General features: G+C 39.8%; 1 protein-coding gene across 4 annotated transcripts in view; it reads right to left on the bottom strand.

The window, feature by feature from the left end:
• RAD18 (RAD18 E3 ubiquitin protein ligase) overlaps positions 1–21,073 on the bottom strand; it is a 209,272-nt gene that overhangs the window by 50,607 nt on the left and 137,592 nt on the right. For all 4 annotated transcript variants that reach the window (XM_075938716.2, XM_075938715.2, XM_075938714.2 and 1 more), the window contains 2 exons: positions 17,812–17,946; positions 11,190–11,352 (listed from right to left, as the gene is read on the bottom strand). In XM_075938716.2, the coding sequence (XP_075794831.2) occupies positions 11,190–11,352; positions 17,812–17,946 (298 nt within the window). The remainder of the gene's footprint in view (positions 1–11,189; positions 11,353–17,811; positions 17,947–21,073) is intronic.

Here is a 21,073-nt window from a genome sequence, read left to right as displayed (position 1 = left end):
AAAACTTGTTCTGTAACTCAAGATGGCCTGAGAACAGTCCTCTGCATATTTGAATGTCTTCAATAAGTTTGTCAATATTATTAAATAATTTCATTCTAGAATTCAGATGTATGTCCTTGACAGAGGCTGACTCTCAGCTCCCTGATGTACACAAATGGAGTAAAACAAGTCTGAGTTCTTGATCTGATTTCATTAGCACCATGTTTGCAGCTGTTCTAATAGATGCATTTAGAAACATTTGGTGAGGCATATGCAGTACTAAATGTTAACCTCCAATCTTGTCGTGCTGACCTACACATCTGAACACTGCCAATTCATAACAAGACCTCTATACTTTGGACTCGAAGACTTCAAGAGCTCACAGATTTCCTGCAATCAAGAAGAGAAGTGAGGGCATAAAGCTAAAAGCAGAGCACATTCATCTGCAATTGTTTTCACTTGTGGCACTCATTGGCAGGGCCGCAAGTACAAAATTGGTCTTTGGTCTGATCTCAAGTCCCACAATAATTGACTGTACCTCACCTATCCAAGTCAACATGAGACTCCATTATATCATTACTCCATTATATTAGTAATTTTAAATGTAACTATGCCTTTGACTACACTTTTTTTAGATATTAATAGATAGACATTAATAGATATTGATAGAAAAGTTGCTGGCTGGTAAACTTCATGTTTTTTAAATGAAAAGTGGCTTTCTTCACCCCTATTTCTGCTTCTTAAGTTGGTAGACAAAAGACCCAGTTTGGCATAGTTCAGCACATGCTGCAGTGCATCACTAAATCTGTTCATTGGAGCCTTATCTAAAGCATCAAAAGCTTATACCAAAACACCAACTGACTTCAGTGGGCTTTGGGTCCAGTCTTAATACTACAGATCAGAAGCTTAGCAGTTTAAATTGAAGCTATATGATTTCTACCAGTTATTTTTAACTTTTTTTTTCATCTGTGGACCTCTAAAAATTATGAATTGAGGTGACTCATTTGGAAATCTTAGATATAAACTGCAGAGTTCAGGACTTCATGAATCAGAGGTTGAAAACCGCTGATTTACATCAACTGAGAATCAGTTTCCAAGTCTGTTCGCCCTGTTCAGTGAGAATTTCAAATTAAGTTGTCAAGTTTCATTACACACTTTAATAGCTCAGCATGCTGGTTGGCCACTCCAGAAAACATCACATACAGAAGAGTAATATCCAATAACACACAAGTGCAACTCCTGTCACCATTCATGGGTGTCTGCCTCACATCAGGAGATTTTATAGAGCAGCTTTTGTTTATTTTTAAGAAAAAGACTGAAAACTGTCCACATTATGGACCATGCTTTAAAGAAGAGAAGAAAATTTGATCCTTTATAGCTGATCCATTGATTTAATCATAATTGCCTCCTAGGTTTCTTTTTGAGTCCTGCTACTTTAGAAGTAGTTGTGTAAAACATGGTTTTGGTTGAGAAAGCTAAGGAATATACCACACCTATTTACACAGAACTCAGCAGTTCATGAAAGCTATATACATTACTTGAGTTAATATTGTTGAAAGAATTATCCATTAAAAGTCCTGTTCAAAAGTCCTGTTAAAATTATCCATGTTCAATTGGCATGTTATATATATTTTACTTTGGGTAGTTTTATCAATTGATGAAAAATGACTGAACATGTTTGGATTACTCTCATACCCCATAGATACGCACTTTGATATAAGTCTTAAGATTTTTAATAAGTGTCATTTACTCTTATTTCCTCAATGAAAACAGTAGTATGCATATCTAAAATAGTAGCAGTGGATCCGTACTAGTTAAACTAAAAATGTACCAATTTCTATCACTATGATCATATGTAAAATAAAAATTTCAAGTACTGGTGTTAATCGGTTATTAAACACACATTTGTATGATAGTAACAACAGAGAGGTGATGAACGTTCCTAGATTACAGTACTTAACTCAAAAAAATGCAGAAATCATAGCATCTCTTAATCTTTAGGAGTCTTTTGCTCAAAAATCTCTCTTTATTACTCTCCTATAAATATTTAACATGTAGGCTTGAACTTTCTAATGTATTGCACATGCTAGGGGTCACCTTTGACAACTGTTATATGATATCCTATTATCAAATAAATGCAACACCCACAAAAATCATGGTTTTGCTAAAATACGCAAAGTTATTTAAAGAAAAGATTTAAATTATTATTTTTTCTTAAAGCCCTGCTCAATTTACTCCTATCTGATTACATATGAACCTTACAGTTTCAAGAATCAGAGATACATTGTCCTGCATTTTGCTTCAGCTACCCCAGACTAACACGGCTACATTACTATCAAGAATCAGAGAGATACTTTAATTTCATGCTAACTACATTACCATACTATTACATTCTATCATGTAACACCTTGCACCAAAGGACCTAGGGTAACGATTGGGCTGCAAGATTGTTGTAAGCAAGATAGTATCCCAGGATAGAGTAGTTTTGCTAACTGCGCTCGCACACCTAGAATTTGCAGGGTTTGCCAACTGCATTCGGGAGGAGATCCCGCCTCTGCCCGGTGCTGGTTGGCTGAGAGGTGGGGCAGGACACGCCTTTCCCAACAGTCACAGTGGGAGAGGAGGTGCTTGACGATGTACTTCAGCCCCAGCCACCAGAGCCACTGTGTCCTGGCAGCCAGAGGTCTGCAGACCAGTAGTTGGGAACTGTTGCTGCAAACAATGAAGCTACCCAAATGTTAATACTTATTTAGGGCTAGATCATCCATACCCCAGATGCAACTAAGCAGGGGAGGAATGTCCTTCCTCTTCCCCTGCACAGCTGGATGAAGGCTGCATGGACTGCTGTTCTTGATGTAGGGTTGCCAGGTGTCCGGTTTTGAACCGGACAGTCCAGTATTTGAGCTTTCTGTTTGGGAAACAAATTGAGAAAATATAAATGTCCAGTATTTTCTAAATAAGAAGTAATGTAGATTGTGATGTAATGTCAAGTGTGTCTGGTATTTTTGTTGAAACCATCCAGCAACCCTATCTGGATGTAGTGAAGAGTATGCAATAAATGGCCAAAGCACCCTAATGCTAGTTGGTAGGCAAAACAAACCACAAGTGTGCCAAACCCTGAAGAGGGAGCCAGAAAGGAATACTAACAATTCCTTCCTGGTGTTCCTCCTGGGGTGACACTGCTAGATACTAACTCATCATCAGGCTTGAGTTTAAATGCTCAGACTAGGCTTCATTTATTTTACATCCACCACCGTTAGGAGCAAGCAAAAGGCAGCAAAGCAAACTGAGAAATAGCTCCAGACACTGACCTAAGAAATATTGGCAAAAAAAGTAGTCTTCTGAGGTGCAAGAACAGGCCTAGAAACAAGGGCAGGCAGAAAACACAGCTGCAGCATTAAACTCCTCAAGAGACATAAAAACAGACAAGACTGGGTTTAGTACTAGTATTTCTGTTTTAGATTCTCTCTCAGAGCAACTGAGAGGAAGTGCAAGGGCAAACAGAACCTAAGTGAGATGACTGCTTTTTGCCTTTTTGGCTGCTGTATTTTTTTCCAAGTTTCCCATTGCTGGGTCAGGAGAAGTGGGAGAGAGGGAGACATTTTAAAAATCACCAAAATGTGTGTGTGTTTTCTTGCAAGGAAAAGGCTTGTTCCGTACAATCTTGGTAGCGCACTCAGAAAAAATATTTTGGGTAGCTTTTCAAATGAAGTGCAGTTTGGAGAGAACACCATACTGCTGGCAATAGGCTGGTGCCTCACACATATCTGCAGTCGTTTATGTACTTCACTTAAATCTTTGCTTTGTTGTTAGCATTAGTCTCACTCTCAATGTCTGATGAAAAGAATTACAGTACAACATGTGGTACTCTCTAAGTGCACACTAAACACTAACTGTCTGAATTTATGTGTATTGCTTTAAGATACAACATGGCCAAACTTTTAAAGCGCTTTCTGAACCACTGCAGTATCTGGTTGTTAAAGTTCATATTTTTAGAGTAGCATACTAACCTGAATTACAAAATAAATAGTGAATATCCCCTAAGTAGGAAAGATGAGGAAAAGCCCTCACAAATTCTGAAAAACACAGTTCTTTGGAGTCTCTACAGCAACTCAACATGGGGCAGGATCAAAGAGTAAACCACAGACAATTACGAAACATTTATTTTTGTAAAGAAGGTCCAAATAATTGCAATGGATATCTCATGCTGTTCACATCTGTGAGATTATGAGTACAATTCAAGAATTAATGGATATTTTTCGTTGTGTTTTTGCACTTAAGAGAGTGAATTTAGTTCCCATAAAAGGGAGGGACAAAAACACTCTTCGGCTAGACATATATTCCACCAGGTTGAGACTGTAAACACATTCAGATTATTAGTAACAGCAATACTAATATCCTTTACAAGACATTGTTACTGCAAATACTAAAGTTTATATGATTAAAACTTCAAATATATAACTTCCAATGTTATGAACAGTTCTGCACAAACAAAAACTAAGGAATCATCTCTTACATCTCACATACTACAGAAAGGACCATCTCAAAACAAGAAATCACATACTCCCACCTGCTGAAAACAAGGACTCGCAAGCAAGGACAAGAAAATTCCACCAGCGACATTTAGATTGCCTCATGAAATGGGTCATGCAAATACCCTGAGAAAACCTGCTTGAAAACAGAAAAAAATCCCTCTGATCATACAACCCTAGTTGTTACCTACAACCCCATGCTGGAAACCATTCTAGGTATCATTAAACAACTACAACCCATATTCAGTAGAGACTAGGAATGTAAAATCCCATTTAATTAGTTAACCAGTTGAATATTAAGGTTGACTGATTAAAGGGGGTGGGCAAGGAGCTGTTCCAGCCCACTGGGCTGCAGCAGCCTCCCCCCGCCCACCATGACCGGGCTGGAGTGGCCTCCTATGCCATGGGCATGGCCTGCTCCAGCATGGTCTGGGCATCCTCAGCCTCACAGGGTGGGAGGAGGGGGAAGATGGGCAGAAGTGTCAGTGGGGGGAGGCGGAAGCGACAGCAGGGGGGAGGGCTGCCTCCCACCATTAAGGGTGATGCTTACAAGGTAACTGGTAACCGGTTACCAATTTACATCCTTTATGGAGACCACACCACAAGAAATCTTTTTAGAACCCCTTCTTCTGGGCTTCAGACACCACATCATTCTCACTACCTTCATCATCACACGCAAAGTCCCCACAAACCAGCATCCACCAACTCAAAGCAGCACCAGACTCTGCCAAACAGCTGCAAAACCTATTAACATTTCTCCACTGCTACAACACCAAATATGCCCCACAACTTACCTTTCAAAATTAAGGGGCCTCTACATTTTTATCACATTTTGTGTCCCTCATCCAGTGCATTAATGCCACAACAAAAAAGTGTGATACCAAACGAACATCATGCAAAGACCTCACACAGAAAAACATGCAGTACCGAATATTATACTATCTGTGAGCAAATACTTTTCACAAAACAATCACTCCATATCTGACCTCTCAGTTCTTCTCCTCCCAGAAAACCTGCACAACACTTCAGAAGATGAGCCTGGGAGCAGCAAATTCATAACTTTAGTAGACACTAAAGATCAAGATCTTAATAAAGATGCTGGATTTATGTTTTATTACTACAATCTGTACCTTGCTTTTTGCCACTTTTTCTGTCTTTTGATTGCAGGCGTGTTAATGGCAACCTAATCTTGAAAGGTCCCTTAGCATATGTAGTTAACATATTGTAACAATTTGTTCCATCTTGAATTTAGCTGTAATACTGGGAATACATTTCTCAAAGATGAATAAGTTGGTCCAATAAAATTTATTACCTCACTCATCCTGCCTCTCTGTTTAAAACTTAAGGCAGAAAGGGGAATAGAGAACTTGGTTTGGCAGGAGAAAAAACGAGGTCTTGAAATATCAGGTACTCAGTCTATGCCCAATTTCAGTTTACATGTTATAAATTATTCTTACCAATCCAGGAAAATAGCTCAAACTTTTCAATGTTTGAGGAACAAGAAACTGACAAAAGAATTTTGTATAGCACTATCAGAAGTGTGAAAAACAATGCAGGCAAGATTCCTGTCATTTAAATACTTTTGCTGGGATGCTTGTACAGTTCATTTTATTATGTATACATTTTCTTATAAAAATAGTACAATATAAGCAGATTAATTTGTCTTCACTACAAAGTGACATGAAATTAAAGAAAGTACACATTCTATAAACAGACTATGTTAATAAAACTAAATGGATTTACAGAAAGTAGCTAATGCATTTAAAACAAAGTTGTAATTGGGTGGTCTCATTAAAAATATTGCTGAGCATACAAGTACAATGAAGCAATTAAACACAAACACAGTTCAGATTGAACTCTAAAGCTATTTTCCACATTTAACAAACAAAATGGGGTTTATCAAACTTCCGTGGCATGACAGTCATTTAAACTGGTGAGTTCTCTCTCTTTACCTTCAACCATTGTAACGATATGTGGCAATGTATAAACTCTGAAGAGGTTTTAATTTTAAAATAGCAAATCATCTCTATGATGTTAGAAGGCATAAAAACAGTGATAATTATCAGAATGGGCAACAGGAAATCATAAGAACTGATAAGTAGAGCCCTGCAAATCTGCAGATATCGCCTTATATCCGTGCATAATTGTATCCAGAGGTGTCAATGCAAATAGGGATGTGGATACAAATTTTGTATCTGTGCAAGGCTCTTCTGATAAGACATATTCTAATACATTAAATTAGATTACAAACAACAGTAACCAACCTGTAATAAACCTGCTTTTTAATAGGTCTGTGTCTATTAACCTGCAAATACTAAATTTCTTAGATTAAGATACACTATTTCTTTTTTCCATTACCTTGTCAAGCTAAAATATTATTTCATTTTGGATTTTTTTAAGATGAAAAAGTAAAATAAAATGTACTTTCTTTGCAAGAACGCTTGAATATCTGTGTGTTCAGTTATCCAAACACAGGCCTAAATGTAGGTTAACAGAAGATCTAGGAGCGAATAGAAGGCAGCACATTTCACTTGGGAGGCAAGAATGATTGCAAACTATTCATTCCCAACCATCTGTTTATGGAATACCTGTTTGGTTTTTAAATTGTGTAGGCATAAAGAATCATCTTATAATTCTCCAGAGAAGGCTTCATACTTTACTCTGAGCTACAAGGATCTTACTAATCTTAATACAAATCACACCTGCATAAATTATAGGCAAATGCAGTTTTACATAAGTATCATGCTTAGGGATTAACAATCTTCTAAAGATAGTCCTCAACTACTGTGCAAATTCACATTGAGAAAAAGTGTTTTCAAGGATGCCAAATTCCAACCCCCCAAAATCATCTACATATTTCACACTTTCACGTATTTGTATTTATAATTATTAGGGCTATAAAACAATTAAAATTGTCGTTAATCGTGTGATTAAAAATTAATTGTGACTAATCACACTGTTAAACAATAATAGAGAACCATTTATTTTCAAATACTGTATATTGATTTCAATTACAATACAGAATACAAGGTACAGTAATCACTTTGGTCTTGATTACAAATATTTGCATTGTAGTAAACAAAACAAACAGTATTTTTCAATTCACTTAAACACTATAATGCAATCTTTTTATCGTGAAAGTTGAACTTACAAATATAGAAATATGTAAAAGAGTAATTGCATTCAAAAATAAAACATTATAAAACTTTAGAACCTACAAGTCCACTTAGTCCTACTTCTTGGTCAACCACTCACTCAGATAAACTAGCTCATTTACATTTGCAGAAAATAATGCAAATCACTTCTTGTTTACAATGTTACCTAAAAGTGAGAATAGGCATTCACATACCATTGCTAGAGTCAGTGTTGCAAGGCATTTAATTGCCAAAGCATTAAAGATTCCTATGTCTCTTCATCCTTCAACCACCATTCCAGAGAATACCTGCCCATGCTAATGACTGGTTCTACTTGGTAACTATTCTAACAGTACAGACCAACATATGTTCATTTTCATCATCTGAATCAGATGCCACCAGTAGAAACTCAATTTTATTTTTTATAGCTCAGGTTCTGTAGTTTCCGCATCAGAGCGATACTCCTTTAAGACTTCTGAAAGGATTCACCACACCTTATACCTCTGAGATTTTGGAAGGAACTTCAGATTCTTAAACCTTGGGTCGAGTGCTGTAGCTATCTTTAGAGTTCACATTGGTACCTTCTTTGTGTCTTGTCACATCTGTAGCAAAAGTGTTTTAAAAATGGGCCATCATCCAAGCAGAATGCAGGTAAAACAGGGCAGGAGACACACAATTCTACCCCAATACATTCAGTCACAAATATAATTAGCACTTTTTAAAAAAAACAAGCATCATCAGAATGAAAGCTTGTTCTCTGGGATAGTGGCCAAAGCCTGAAGGGGCATATGAACATTTAGCATATCCAGCATGTAAATACCTTGCAAACACAGCTATAAATGTGCCATCCGAATGCCTGCTCTCGTTTTCAGGTGATGTTGTAAATAAGAAGCAGGCAGCATTATCTCCCATAAATACTAGTTTGTCTTAATAACTGGGTGAACAAGAAGGACTGAGTGGACTTACAGGTTCTAAAGTTTCACATTGTTTGTTTCTGAGTGCAGTTATGTAACAAAAAAGTCTACATTTTCAAGTTACACTTTCACAATACAGAGATTGCACTACAGTGCTTGTATGAAGAAAACAAACTATTTCTCTATCATTTTTACAGTGCAAGTATTTGAAATAAAACTAGTAATCTATAGTTAACATTGTACACTTTATATTGTGATTTAATTGAAAACAACGTATAAAATGTAGAAAAATATTCAAAAATGTTCAATAAATGTCAATTGGTATTCTATTATTTAACTGTGCAAATAAAAGTGCAATTAATTTTGGGGGTTAAGAGTGTGAGATAACTGTGATTAATCAACAACCCTGCTAATTATTTTTACTGTCTCCAAAAGAACACAAACTAACAGTAGTGGAGGTCATAAATAACATTCAAATTTGAAAATCTAAATGAAAAAACGATGACTACACATATGTATGCAAAGAAAAAGGCTACAGACCAAAAAGGATAATCAAATTTGATATGCAGCTTCCTCTTCTCCTAACTTAAAGCATGATCAGGGTTTGGTTGTGCCAGGAAAATTCGAAGCACTGAGAAAGAGACCATTTTCCATAACATGGAAAGGTGGGGGTAGGGGGCTGTTTGAAGGGCCGTGATACTGACAGTGGGAGCAGTGAGCCTGCAGGGGAGAGATATCCTGCAGAGTGTACACTGGGAGTACCACCAAAGGAGCGGCCAGATGCGCTGGGGCTCTGCCATCTTCCCTGCCAGCACACTGAGTAAATGGCCCCCTTGCTCCAACCCTTTCCCCCCTTCCCGGCCTTTGGTCCCAGTGCCAGAGGAGAAAGGAGAGAAAAGGCTGTCAGAGAAAGGTCTTGGGAAGGGAAAGAGAAAAGGCTCTTGGTAGCCAGGGGGTAGCGCCCTGGAGGAGAGAAAGAGCCCTTGGTGGTTAGGGCAGGGACTGGGGAAAGAAAAGGCCTGTGCTGGATGGGATCCCCCAACCTGAGCCCCTCCTGACCCCCAACATTGACTCCTGCACCTCTGCCTCACCAGAAAGCAGAATGACAACAGATAAATTTATAATAATCTTTATTTCAATTTGGCAGGTGTATCAAGACTTTTTAAAAGAATAGGATACCGGATACCGCTAAAATATAATCTGAATTTACCTAAAGAGCATAACACAAAACAGCCCCGACATGTGAACAAAAGACAAACACACTAAACTATTTTCCAACTCTGAAGTATTTGCTACAATACATTCTACAATTCCTTATTTTTAGTGTTTTCTTTAATTACATAAAATTAAAGAACAGACAGGGTTACATTTTGGTTTTTTATTTCTATATGTTCGGTACATTTAAGCAATGGATGAGAACAAAGCAGTCACATTTCCTATTAAGGTGTGAAAGCACACACAAAATGTAAACAGGAAAGTAACTTCACTGAGGGCAAGATCCTAAAATTCCTACATAAAGTCAAGTTTGCTTGAACATGAACAGGTACAGGAGAGGGCCCTTAGACCTAGGACATATCTTAACACCAAACTTCCAATAAAATAGAAATTTAATGGATTCAGAAGATTAATGAGCCTCTACAAACTATTTCTTCCACTCCAGAAAAACCTTCTCAGTTTAAAAACATTAAAATCCAGATTTGCTGAGGATGTTAATGCCAAACAGCTTAAAATCAAGCAAATAAAATGAATAAAATAGATGAGAAGTAGGCACTATTTTTGTATTAATTAGCCTGATTTCCCCTCAACAATCTACTTTGTGAAACTAAAACAAAAAGCAGAAATCCTGAGGCAGCTATAGTAGCAGTAATGTTCAGGGCAAGGAATCCCACTTTGAGATGTGTGTTGGTAAAGCCTGACCCTCAGTGTGAACTACATGGAGTTGGACCATCATCAAGCCCTGTGAACAGACTTCCAATTTGCAAACTGTACACAAATAAACCTGTGGGGTTCATGCTGCCACATGTTTACTCCAAACTCTTTGTTAATTAAAATTTGGTCATGTGCCTCTGGTTATACTGCGTTATAGGTTGAACAGATGAAGCCAAAATGCGTGCACGCGCGCACACACACGTAAAGCAGAGCTGACTGCAACTGTTTATAAATGATTATTTACCACATATTCCCGAGTTAGTTCTAGAATCTAGAAGGTCATAGAGACATCAAAAATGTATCAGAAAGACTTACAGTTCCGACATACGAATGGATGACAAATTAAGTGTTAGATGGGAAACAACCTAAACAGACACTAAACATATGAAACAATGAAAAGGAATGGATAGCAAAACTGGTTTTATATTAGCAAAGCAATTCATTGCCAATAAAAACACAACCGAATCTCTTTTCAAAAATATCTCTGTTTGAAAATGCACAAATTTGTTTCATTACTTGTAATTAAGTGAGCCCCCAACTTAATGATACAAAAAAGGATTCGTTGCCAAGAAGTTGAAATAAAAGCTCAAGGAAAGGCTAGATTTTGCTGCTATCACAAGTCTTCCGAACTTTGTTGTCAGCTTTTATCATAAGACACATAAGGAGGAAAGATAGGCATTATAAATTCTTATGCCACTAACCTTCTTGATGATCCTGATGATTCTGAGAATGCAGGAGAAAGAGATTCCGAGGTCTCAGCCATATTATGGGATTTCCTTGTGTCAAAATCAGGTATTTCTATTTTGAGTACCTGGTCTGTTACAGACATGTGATCTATGCATTGTTTTTTAATATTCTGTTCTCCTGGAAGAAATAATACAAGACAGAGATAAAACAGAGTTTAATACCTCATAGATAATTCAGTTTCTCTTTTTTTTCCTGTTTGTTATTCTCTAGGGGTACGCCTACACAGCAACATTATTTCTAAATAACTTAGTTTACATCTACACAGCAGGCAGTTATTTGAAATAATGTTGAAATACTGTGAAGCTAGAGAACTTCTTACTCCAACTCCTGTAACCCTTATAGTACGAGGAGTAAAGGAAGTCAGAGGAAGAGTGCTCTATTTCAAAATAAATGCTGTATATATGCTCCCAAATTCCAAATAATCTGTGCAATTGATGTAGCTCAATTCAAATTAAGCCCGACTATGTAGAAACACCCTAGTTTGGAAAAAACAAAGTTATCATATTTCAAACATATTTCCTCACTTCCTTTGACTACCTGTGCAAGATTACTATTTCAATACACTGACTCGTTTCTTTTCCCAACATAATTAACATCCACCATGAACCAAAAATAAAAGCAGCAACATTTGTCCAGAATCTATTTTATGCAAAGATGGGAGAAAATGCAAAGGGTATTTAAGTGCACTTGTCTTCAATTATAGGAACTGACATCATATTTTAAAAACTAGCAAGCACTCAAAATGTGGCACCTCTGTTCACTGGTGCCCAATACCACTTGATGTTATCACAGTCAACAGATTTATAATCTGGAAGTTTGAAAGCTCAAGGCTATAAATTGAGTGTAAATAAAACTAAGCTGATGATTTGGCAATGCGTCTGAAAAGACAGAAATGTCAGTCTGCTGTCTTTTTTGTTTTTTTAAATTAAGGAAACATATGTAGGAAATACTTTTCTAAAACCGTTCTGTTATTTTTTATATTCGACAAATGGTTTTATCAGTTATCATAAGCATCAACTCTGCTCTAGATGGGGGTACTCAACTTCCCACTCTGCTGCAAGCCCTCCCCCACTTCGTCCCTGCCTTGTGCCTCCTTCTATCCCTTCTTTTGAGTATGCTGCATCTTCACTCCTACCCCTCCCTTCAGGAGCATCCCAAATGCTGCCAAACAGCTGTTTTGTGGCAATGGGAGGAGTTGAGAGAGAGGAGAAGAAGCAGATCAGTGGGATCACAAGCAGGTGAGGAGCTGGGGTGAGAGAACAAAGGGAGGGTAGAAAATGGTGGGGGAGGGGGTCTTGGCTGCCGGTGGGTACTGAGCACCCCTCTGATTTTTCCCTGTGGGTACTCGTGTCCCAGAGCACCCACAGAATCAATGCACATGGCTGTCACCTCCAAGTGATTCCCTCTGCCATTCCAGAGGGACAAAGATGTCCACTATTTCCTAGAAAATATTATAAAGAAACTAAATTATTTGTATATCTTGTCTACACTCATTTTTCAATGCAATGAGGGTTATGTTACAACCCTGCTTGAGATACGATGCTCAAACCCCAATAGACATTAATCCCTATCATGGGAGTTGACAGTCCTGCCAGATCCTGGAATAGATGGGACCTCAGGGAGAAGGAGAAGGGCTGGGGGCAGCCAGCCCTCAGCACCACACAGAGTGTGCCATGCCTACTCCCTGCCCAGCCAACCCTTAGCACTCCAGTGGTAATTTAAAGGGCCGGAGGCTCTTGGGCCATAGCGCCGGTGGCAGCTGGGAGCTTCAGGTTCTTCTGTAATGCCAGGTACTGGGGCAAGTGCCCCCTTGCCTCCTCTGCCCGCTGTTGGCAGGCCTAGTTCCAGCTATGGTAGTTTGCAATAAAAAGTGTCCTCCAAATACCAGAGAAGTAAACTATGATCACTTAGAAGAAAAAAAGACTTCGTCTAGAACTGCAGAACTGATCTTGACAAAATATCAAATACTTTTGAAGCTACAATGTGGATAAAGGCATGTAGTTTTAGGCACCATTTCCCTCACCTTAAAATAAATATCAAGAGGATCCATCTTGTCAGTTGAGAATGCATTTCAGAAATCAATTAACTAAATCTCCAAACATAAATCAACTATAGTACCATTGAAATTAATGGATTAGAAATGAGAAAAATCTATTAGGTATGTATATGATCCCCCGGAAGATATATCCAAAATTAAAACTTTTTTTTTTAACATGGCCTTAAGTCAAAAACCAAATCAAACAACAGTTGAAGAACACAAAAATATTATGATTAGAAATTTAAAAACAGATCAAGATCAAGTGAGACAGTCTTTGTTATCTTTCCTCAGCTGTAGGAAGAGAACAGTGATTCAAGCACCATCAAAAACCATAGTAAGAATCTGGAACATTTGCAAAGCCCATTAAATTCAACCTGCTCACAAAGCGAGATTGCAGCCACATGCAGAATCTGTAGGGACCATTGTTCTAACTTTATGAATACTATATAACATTGTAGGCTAGGGATTGTATTCTGCTCCATGGAAGGAAGAGGCACATTAACCAGAGTCCCTTCAGGGACTATAAAGTTTGGGGAGAAACGGGCAATTACTGCAGTCTCTATAACTAAATAGTTTCAGAGAAGTACCCACCCAAGTTTTCAGACATTGGTTCAGTTCAGGAGACACAGGAGTCACAGAAAGAATCCAGGGTATAAAATGTCAGTTAGAATCAACAGAGAGAGCTTGATTTTGAGCCAAGCAATGGGCATGACTTGTTTGTCTGGAGGGATCACACTAAACCTTGTGGAAGGCTTGGAAAATTGAAAGCTGCCACGGCCTCATCGAATTGATGCGGTACTTTTGGTACGTTCTGTGTACACTCAGATCTTTTGTTGTTTTATGAAATTTCTTTGTATGGTTCAGTGCTTAAATAAATGTACTCTGCCTTGAAAAAGCTGTTAGTTACTCAACCAGTGGTATACACTGATCACAGCCCCCAGAAAGAAAGTAATGTTCTGGAACAGGACTCCTAGCTAGACTGGCCAGGAAGGAGAGGGACACATGAACTTGTCCAGAGGTAACAGCTACAAGCTTAAGAGGATATTCCTTGAGCAGACCATGGATAGGGTCAGAAGTACAGTTACCCTGAAATGGTGACAATCACTAAAAAGTAGAAGTCAAAGGGAGATATTAAATGAAGAGCCAACAAATGGACATTACATTTCCACTAGGAACCAGATAAATTGTACAACATGCAAGAAGAGGTTTCTAGTCTCATTAGTGAAGCATTCACACAGGAGTTCATTAATCCACTATTCTTTTTTCTCTCCCCTATTAAATTATACAGTTTGACACAGAGCAAAATTATCTTTAACTGAAGACACAGAGGAACACTCTTTGATGGGTTTATTTTTTTAAAGCATTGTTAACCAGATACAGGAATTATGGATGAAAGAATAGTCAAATGCAGCTATAATCTGTCAGAAAAAAATGCATTAAAATTTCATGGCCTACAAAAGGTTGTGAGCACATGATGTGTCTTTTGTGATCACTTGCACTAAGCAAAACCAAAGAACACCAAATGATGCAAACTAGATGGGATAAGTATATTAGGGACAATAAGGTACGTGCAATACAATAAAATCCTCTGTAATGTGAGTTGAAAATTTAATAAACCAATATAGCTGAAAATATGATACGAGAGGGGTTGTGGTTTTTTTTAAAGGGACATGTGCAAGCTTTGGGGAAAATTATGTCTGACTTATTTTAGTTTAGTTTGTCAATAAAGCCCCACAATTGAAAAAAACACAAACAGAATGGCTGCACAGAAGATATGATGTACAGTGATAGTACGTGAGACCTAGATTTATAACAGAGCAGAGCTAGAAATTAACATTTCAGAGTCTATGATCCCTTCATCTTATAAGATTTTAAAGAAAGGGGCAAAATATATATAAAAAATATCATTTCAACAAGTTGAAAAAGGTAAACTTTGCCTCCAAGATTTCTAAAATTTTAATACACTTGAACCGCCGTACTCTGGGCACCTGTGGTACGGACCCTGACAGGGGTAGGAGGAAATGGCTCTGTGTGCTGCTACTTCCCTGCCCCTCCAGCTGGGGGAACAGCAGCATAGAGCAGCACTTTACCAGAGGCTTTTCCCCAACACTCCCATAGCAGTGAGAGGGCTGGGAGTGCCTTAGGGAGTGGCAAAGGCTGCAGAGCCATGTGTGCATCCATCAGCAGTGCACCAAGTTCCCCATTGCCATCCCCTTCACATGCCCCCCTACTTCCTTCCCTCCCAGTCCCTGTCCTAACACCCTTCATGAGCTGCACAACTTCCTTAATCTGGCATACCCCATTTCCCAGGGTTACGTGATTAAAGAGGTTCAAGTGTAGCTCAACTGAACATGATTATTTAGTGCATCAGTGTCTGTTTGAAATGATAAGCATAAAGTTCAGGTGTTACAGTGGTATTTTGCTTTAGTTTTATTCATGAAGGTTCTGTCAAAGGAGATAGATTGTGAGCTATTCACAGGCCAAAGCACCAATGCCGTTATCTTGAGAAGAGCAGGGATTCAAATGCCTGATCAAGTAAACTGTCAAGTCTTCTGAGGCAGCAACCAACATCGCCTATCCAACTTTGGTCAGTGGAATTATTTATGTGAATTTCTGTAAGTATCATATGCTTAAATTCCACAAGGATTAGATTCAGAAGTACCCTCCTAGATCTTCCCAGAAACATGACCCAAGATATACCTACATTGCCTCAACAATTAATATCATGAAACAAATGAGGCTGAACAATCTTATAGGGTATGTTTACACTACAGAGTTAATTCGAGTTAACTTAATTCGAATTAACGCATCTATACACAAAAAATATTTCGAAATAGTGTTTTACTATTTTGAAATAGCGCGTCCACACTGAGTGGACCCTGAACCAAAGTTAAGGCTGGCCGGAACCAGTACCAGCAGGGCATCAGCTTAGGACTTAGTGTGTGGGGCTGCTGCCTGAGGCTAACTGAGCTCCGTGCTTAAAGGGACCCTACACCCACCCCAGACAGACAGTTCTCAGGGTTCCCCGCTTGCTTGTCTACCTTGATGAGGGACAGCAAAGCAGTCCTGTCTTGTAGTGCCCTGAGTGCCCGCACTCGGGACACCACAGCACTCGGCCACATGGAGCCGGAGCTGCCCTTGGGCATGCCGGTGCGTCTTATGGGGTCGTTGTCATCAGCCCAGCTGCACTTGCTGCAGACTGCCATCCGGGGGGCTGTCAGGATTCAGGAGGCCCTGCGGGAAAGCATCCACCCCAAGGAGCCCTCAGAGCCATCCCGGTCCTCCCCACTGGGGGCTCGTGCCCCATTCCTCCCTCACGTCCTTCCACTTACCCCTCCCTAGCCCCCCTTCCTGATGTCGAACAAAAGACACGTATGTTCAAAAATAGAAGCTGGGTTTATTGAACAAAACTGAGGGGTGGGGAGGGGGTGAACCTCTGGGGAGACTGGGAAAAGAAGGTGGGAGAGGGGGAGAGAGAGGGTGGGAGAGGGGAGGGGGAAACCTTGGAGGTGGAAGAGGGGAGGGAGAAGCTAGGGGAAGAAGGGGGAGGGGAAGCTCAGGGCCCAGGATTGAGGCTCTCACGAGACCAACTTGATTTTCATGCAAACCTGCTCCAGGGTTCGCATGTGGCCTTTGGTGGCCAGGCTGGCAGCTATCCTGCCATAGACGGCCGCATTCCTCCGTCTAGTCCGGAGCTCATGGACATTGGGGGCACCCCTCCCCCCCCCAAATCTAAATAGGGTCCATGATCTCCACCCTGGATGAGGAAGGCACCCGCCTTCTCCAGCCCCTGTCAGACTCCTGGGAGCTGGCAGACTGCTCCTGGGGAGCGGTGAGGGCTGGCTGCCAGTGGATTGCTGCCTCATGTTCTGGGGCCACTGGGTCAGGGGCCCCAGTGGCCACTGCTGGCTCTGGGCTGGCGGGCTTGGAGCTGGCATAGGCACTGTGGCCAGGGTCTACCCCTTTAATGGCTCCGGGGCTGAGGGAGAGGAGAGTAAGTTTTCCTGGTTGTGCCCAGAGTGGCCACCAGGGCTCCTCCCAGGGAAGGGCTGGAGGCCCCCTATTTCGAATTAAGTGTCTACACAGCACTTAATTCGAAATAGCGATTTCGAAATTGGCGTTACTCCTCATAGAATGAGGTTTACCAAATTCGAATTAAGCGCTCTGCTATTTTGAATTAATTTCAAAATAGTGGTTTGCATGTATAGAAGCTATTAAAGTTAATTCGAAATAACAGCTGTTATTTCAAATTAACTTTGCAGTGTAGACATACCCATAGAGAGAGAACTAACAGCACCATTGGGTATTACTTTGTCATTGCAGGCAATGAAGACAGAATATCTATGCTAGATTTTATTCTATTAGACTGGATTACTCACATTTGGGGTTAATCATGTAAGTATTTATCTTATTAAATCATGATTTACATAAACAATGGGCAGTTGACATTGTTTAATTGGTGGCTCTGTGATATGTGTGCATGTATAATTTCTTCAGGAAAATTATTTTTATTTGCAGATGCATTAAACATTACTCACCTGTGTCTGCTGCTTGTTCTTCATCAGTGGGTACTTCTCTCTCTTGTAAGCTCTCAATTTTCCTTTTACCAGTTTTCTTCCATCTGTTATTTATCTGATTCACTAAAAGCTGAAATTCACCTTTATGTTTATTCCCTGCAACACAAAAGTACACTCCTTTATGAAAAACTAATTGCTCAGAGAACTGGCAGCATCATGTGTGTGAAAGGGGAGAGTGAAAAGGACATAAAAGAAACACAAATGCAAAATGACAAAAGCATTTCTCAATTTAAAAAAATCACCAAATGACTCACTGTTGTAACATTTTAATTGTTCTATTTAAGGGCTCAATTATTAAAAGCATTCACTGAAATCAGTAGGAGTTTTTTGCCATTAATTTCAGAGGATCTAGAATTTCACTCACTCTTAGTCAAAATTGTTTTTTTATGAACTTGGTTAAAACCCCTGGTACCATATATCATTTTGTGTTAAAAAATAAATGTCCACATTTATTCTGGTTACCTTGGCCTGAGGTGATGGCAGGGAGGAGTGGTGTTCGGGGAACAATAATGGTGATTCTCCATTTCCCCACCTCTCCAGATGGATTGTGCAACCCATGGGTTCAGAGTTGAGACCTCTGTTATTTTACATCATTGATTACTAGGTACAGAATTGCATAGAAATTTTTTTTTAAACAGTCAAAAATCTAAATAGACTCGTGTAAGTTAGGATAAGAGAACACGTAAAAAAATGTTACTAGTCTGTTGGCATTTTGCTAAAAATCATTTAAACTGTGTTAAAAATAGGGATGTGAATGGATAACCAGTTTACCAATAAGCATCAACTGGAATGGTTAACCAATGCCCGAGAACAGCCAGCTGCAGGTGGTTCCCACCCCTCATGGTGCTGCCGGGTCCCAATCAGGAACCAACAGCCCCATGCAGGGCCAGCAGAGCCCCCCTACATATACTCCTCCTCCCCGCACCTCCCTTCTCTCCAGCTAGAGCAGCTCCCCTGGCCCCATTAATCAGTTAACCTATTAAACAGGATTTTACAACCCGGGTACGTCTACACTGGCCCCTTTTCCGAAAGGGGCATGCTAATTTTACAGGTCGTAATAGGGAAATCCGTGGGGGATTTAAATATCCCCCGCGGCATTTAAATAAAAATGTCCGCCGCTTTTTTCCGGCTTTTAGAAAAGCCGGAAAAGAGCGTCTACACTGGCCCCGATCCTCCGGAAAAAAGCCCTTTTCCGGAGGATCTCTTATTCCTACTTCAAAGTAGGATCTCTTATTCCTACTTCAAAGTAGGAATAAGAGATCCTCCGGAAAAGGGCTTTTTTCCGGAGGATCGGGGCCAGTGTAGACGCTCTTTTCCGGCTTTTCTAAAAGCCGGAAAAAAGCGGCGGACATTTTTATTTAAATGCCGCGGGGGATATTTAAATCCCCCGCGGATTTCCCTATTACGACCTGTAAAATTAGCATGCCCCTTTCGGAAAAGGGGCCAGTGTAGACGTAGCCCCCTAGTTTAAAGCAAGATGTGAAACAGAACAAAAACATTTGTTCATTCAAATGCCAGGTTAAACGTACAAGCGCTTTGGAATTAAATAGCATTTGTTTTTTCCCCCAATACCATTGTCTGTCAATTTAAAAAAAAAAGTCTGCTAAATAATGTTGTTATTTTGGCCATAATGTTAGACAATGATGTTGAAGAATTCTAGCTTCCTTGGGATTTTCTGGAGTACTGGTTAGGGACGTAAGCAACTAGTTGACTATTCAATAAGCATAAGCTTATCAGATAATCAAGTACCCTTTCAATTAGTTCCTTCAGTCCCCTCCCCCTCTCTGGCAGCTTCTATCAAAGAGAGGCAGCAAAAAGGGGAGGGAGCAGGAGCCAGTGCTGGGGGTACTCTCCGCAGGAGGCAGGGGAGGCAGAGGCATCCCTGCTGCTGCGCCTCTCCCTTTGAAATGTACAAGAGCTGAGGGCGTCTCTTGTACATTCCAAAGGGAGAGGCACAGCGGGTTAGCAAGAGCCCCACTTATCAACTCATAGATATTTAATATCCCTAGTATTGGTTGCTCATGAGGGTCCAGATGGCTCAGTTAATAGATTAGTAAGTGGAATAGCAAGACTTTGACCTCTGTCACGTGTCCTAATTTACACTGGGAAAATAGTTAATGAAAATCATCACAACTGATCTGTCCAGAGGCCTATGCAGAAAGTGCTAGGGATTTCAGTTCATTACACTGTAGAAAACTACTTACATTTCAAAATACAACAATGGCTGCTACTACCTAATAGAGAAGACAGAATGGTCATGGAGACTGGACTGCTGAGAGTCTCCAAAGATGTATGCACTGCTGCTGCTCACCCTGTTCCATGCATAGAGTGTTCAGTCCTCAGGACAATCAATATAACTTAAACATTCTTATACTGTCTACTACAGGGGGGGTTTCAAAACTTAGAGCAGAGAGAGATATGACCAACTAATTCTCAGTGAATCACTGCTGATCCAGATTACAATTTGGAAATCTCTGTTTCTCTTATAAGAAAAGAAAGCAAAAGCTAACACTAAAGCATTTTGTGCCACTACGAAAGGGGAACTTAAGGCCTCATATTACTGATGTTCTCTTTTCACTGCAGATGTTCACAGAGCTTGCAGAACCACTTTTTCTGCACATAGAATCATGGTTTCTTGTTAACTTCAAAAGTGATCAATCTCCACTAATCTTCTTAGAACTCGTATTTGCTAATCACACTACTATCAAGGCTGCTCCCCACTCTGGCACAGATTCCCTGACCTTGGGTGATGTTATGCAAACTCCCTTTTTCTGAACCCAGGAAGATGCACTTGGGAACTTCTTCCCATGGGGTGCCTTAAGCTCTGTTTTCAAGCTCTCTCCTAAGAGAGAGTAAAAAGTGTAATTTCTAATAGCTAACCTCTCAGTCTCAGGCACATGTACACAGACCCTCCTGTTTTGTAGGACACAATCAGATCACAGCCTTAAAAAAGGTGATTTTATTAGCAAAACAAAAGAAGACATGATGGTAGAGCATACATGGTTGCCAGGTGTTACAGAGCAACTGAGAAAACAGGTTAATATTCAAAGAATTGCTTCCCTAGGATTCAGAGTCAGTTACAGTGTATGGGGGGAGGCACATGGGTTTAGCACAGAGTTAAAAAACCAAGATTTTTTTTAAAATGACCTGACTGTGTGTAGCTACACATTCCCTATGTACTCACATTTCTTGTTTCCAGGTTCCAGCCTTTGTAGACATAAAT

Source organism: Pelodiscus sinensis, chromosome 11 (assembly GCF_052426305.1).
Source record: "Pelodiscus sinensis isolate ZL-2025 chromosome 11, ASM5242630v1, whole genome shotgun sequence".
NCBI lineage: Eukaryota > Metazoa > Chordata > Testudines > Trionychidae > Pelodiscus > Pelodiscus sinensis.
This window is presented reverse-complemented; position numbering and strand designations above follow the sequence as displayed.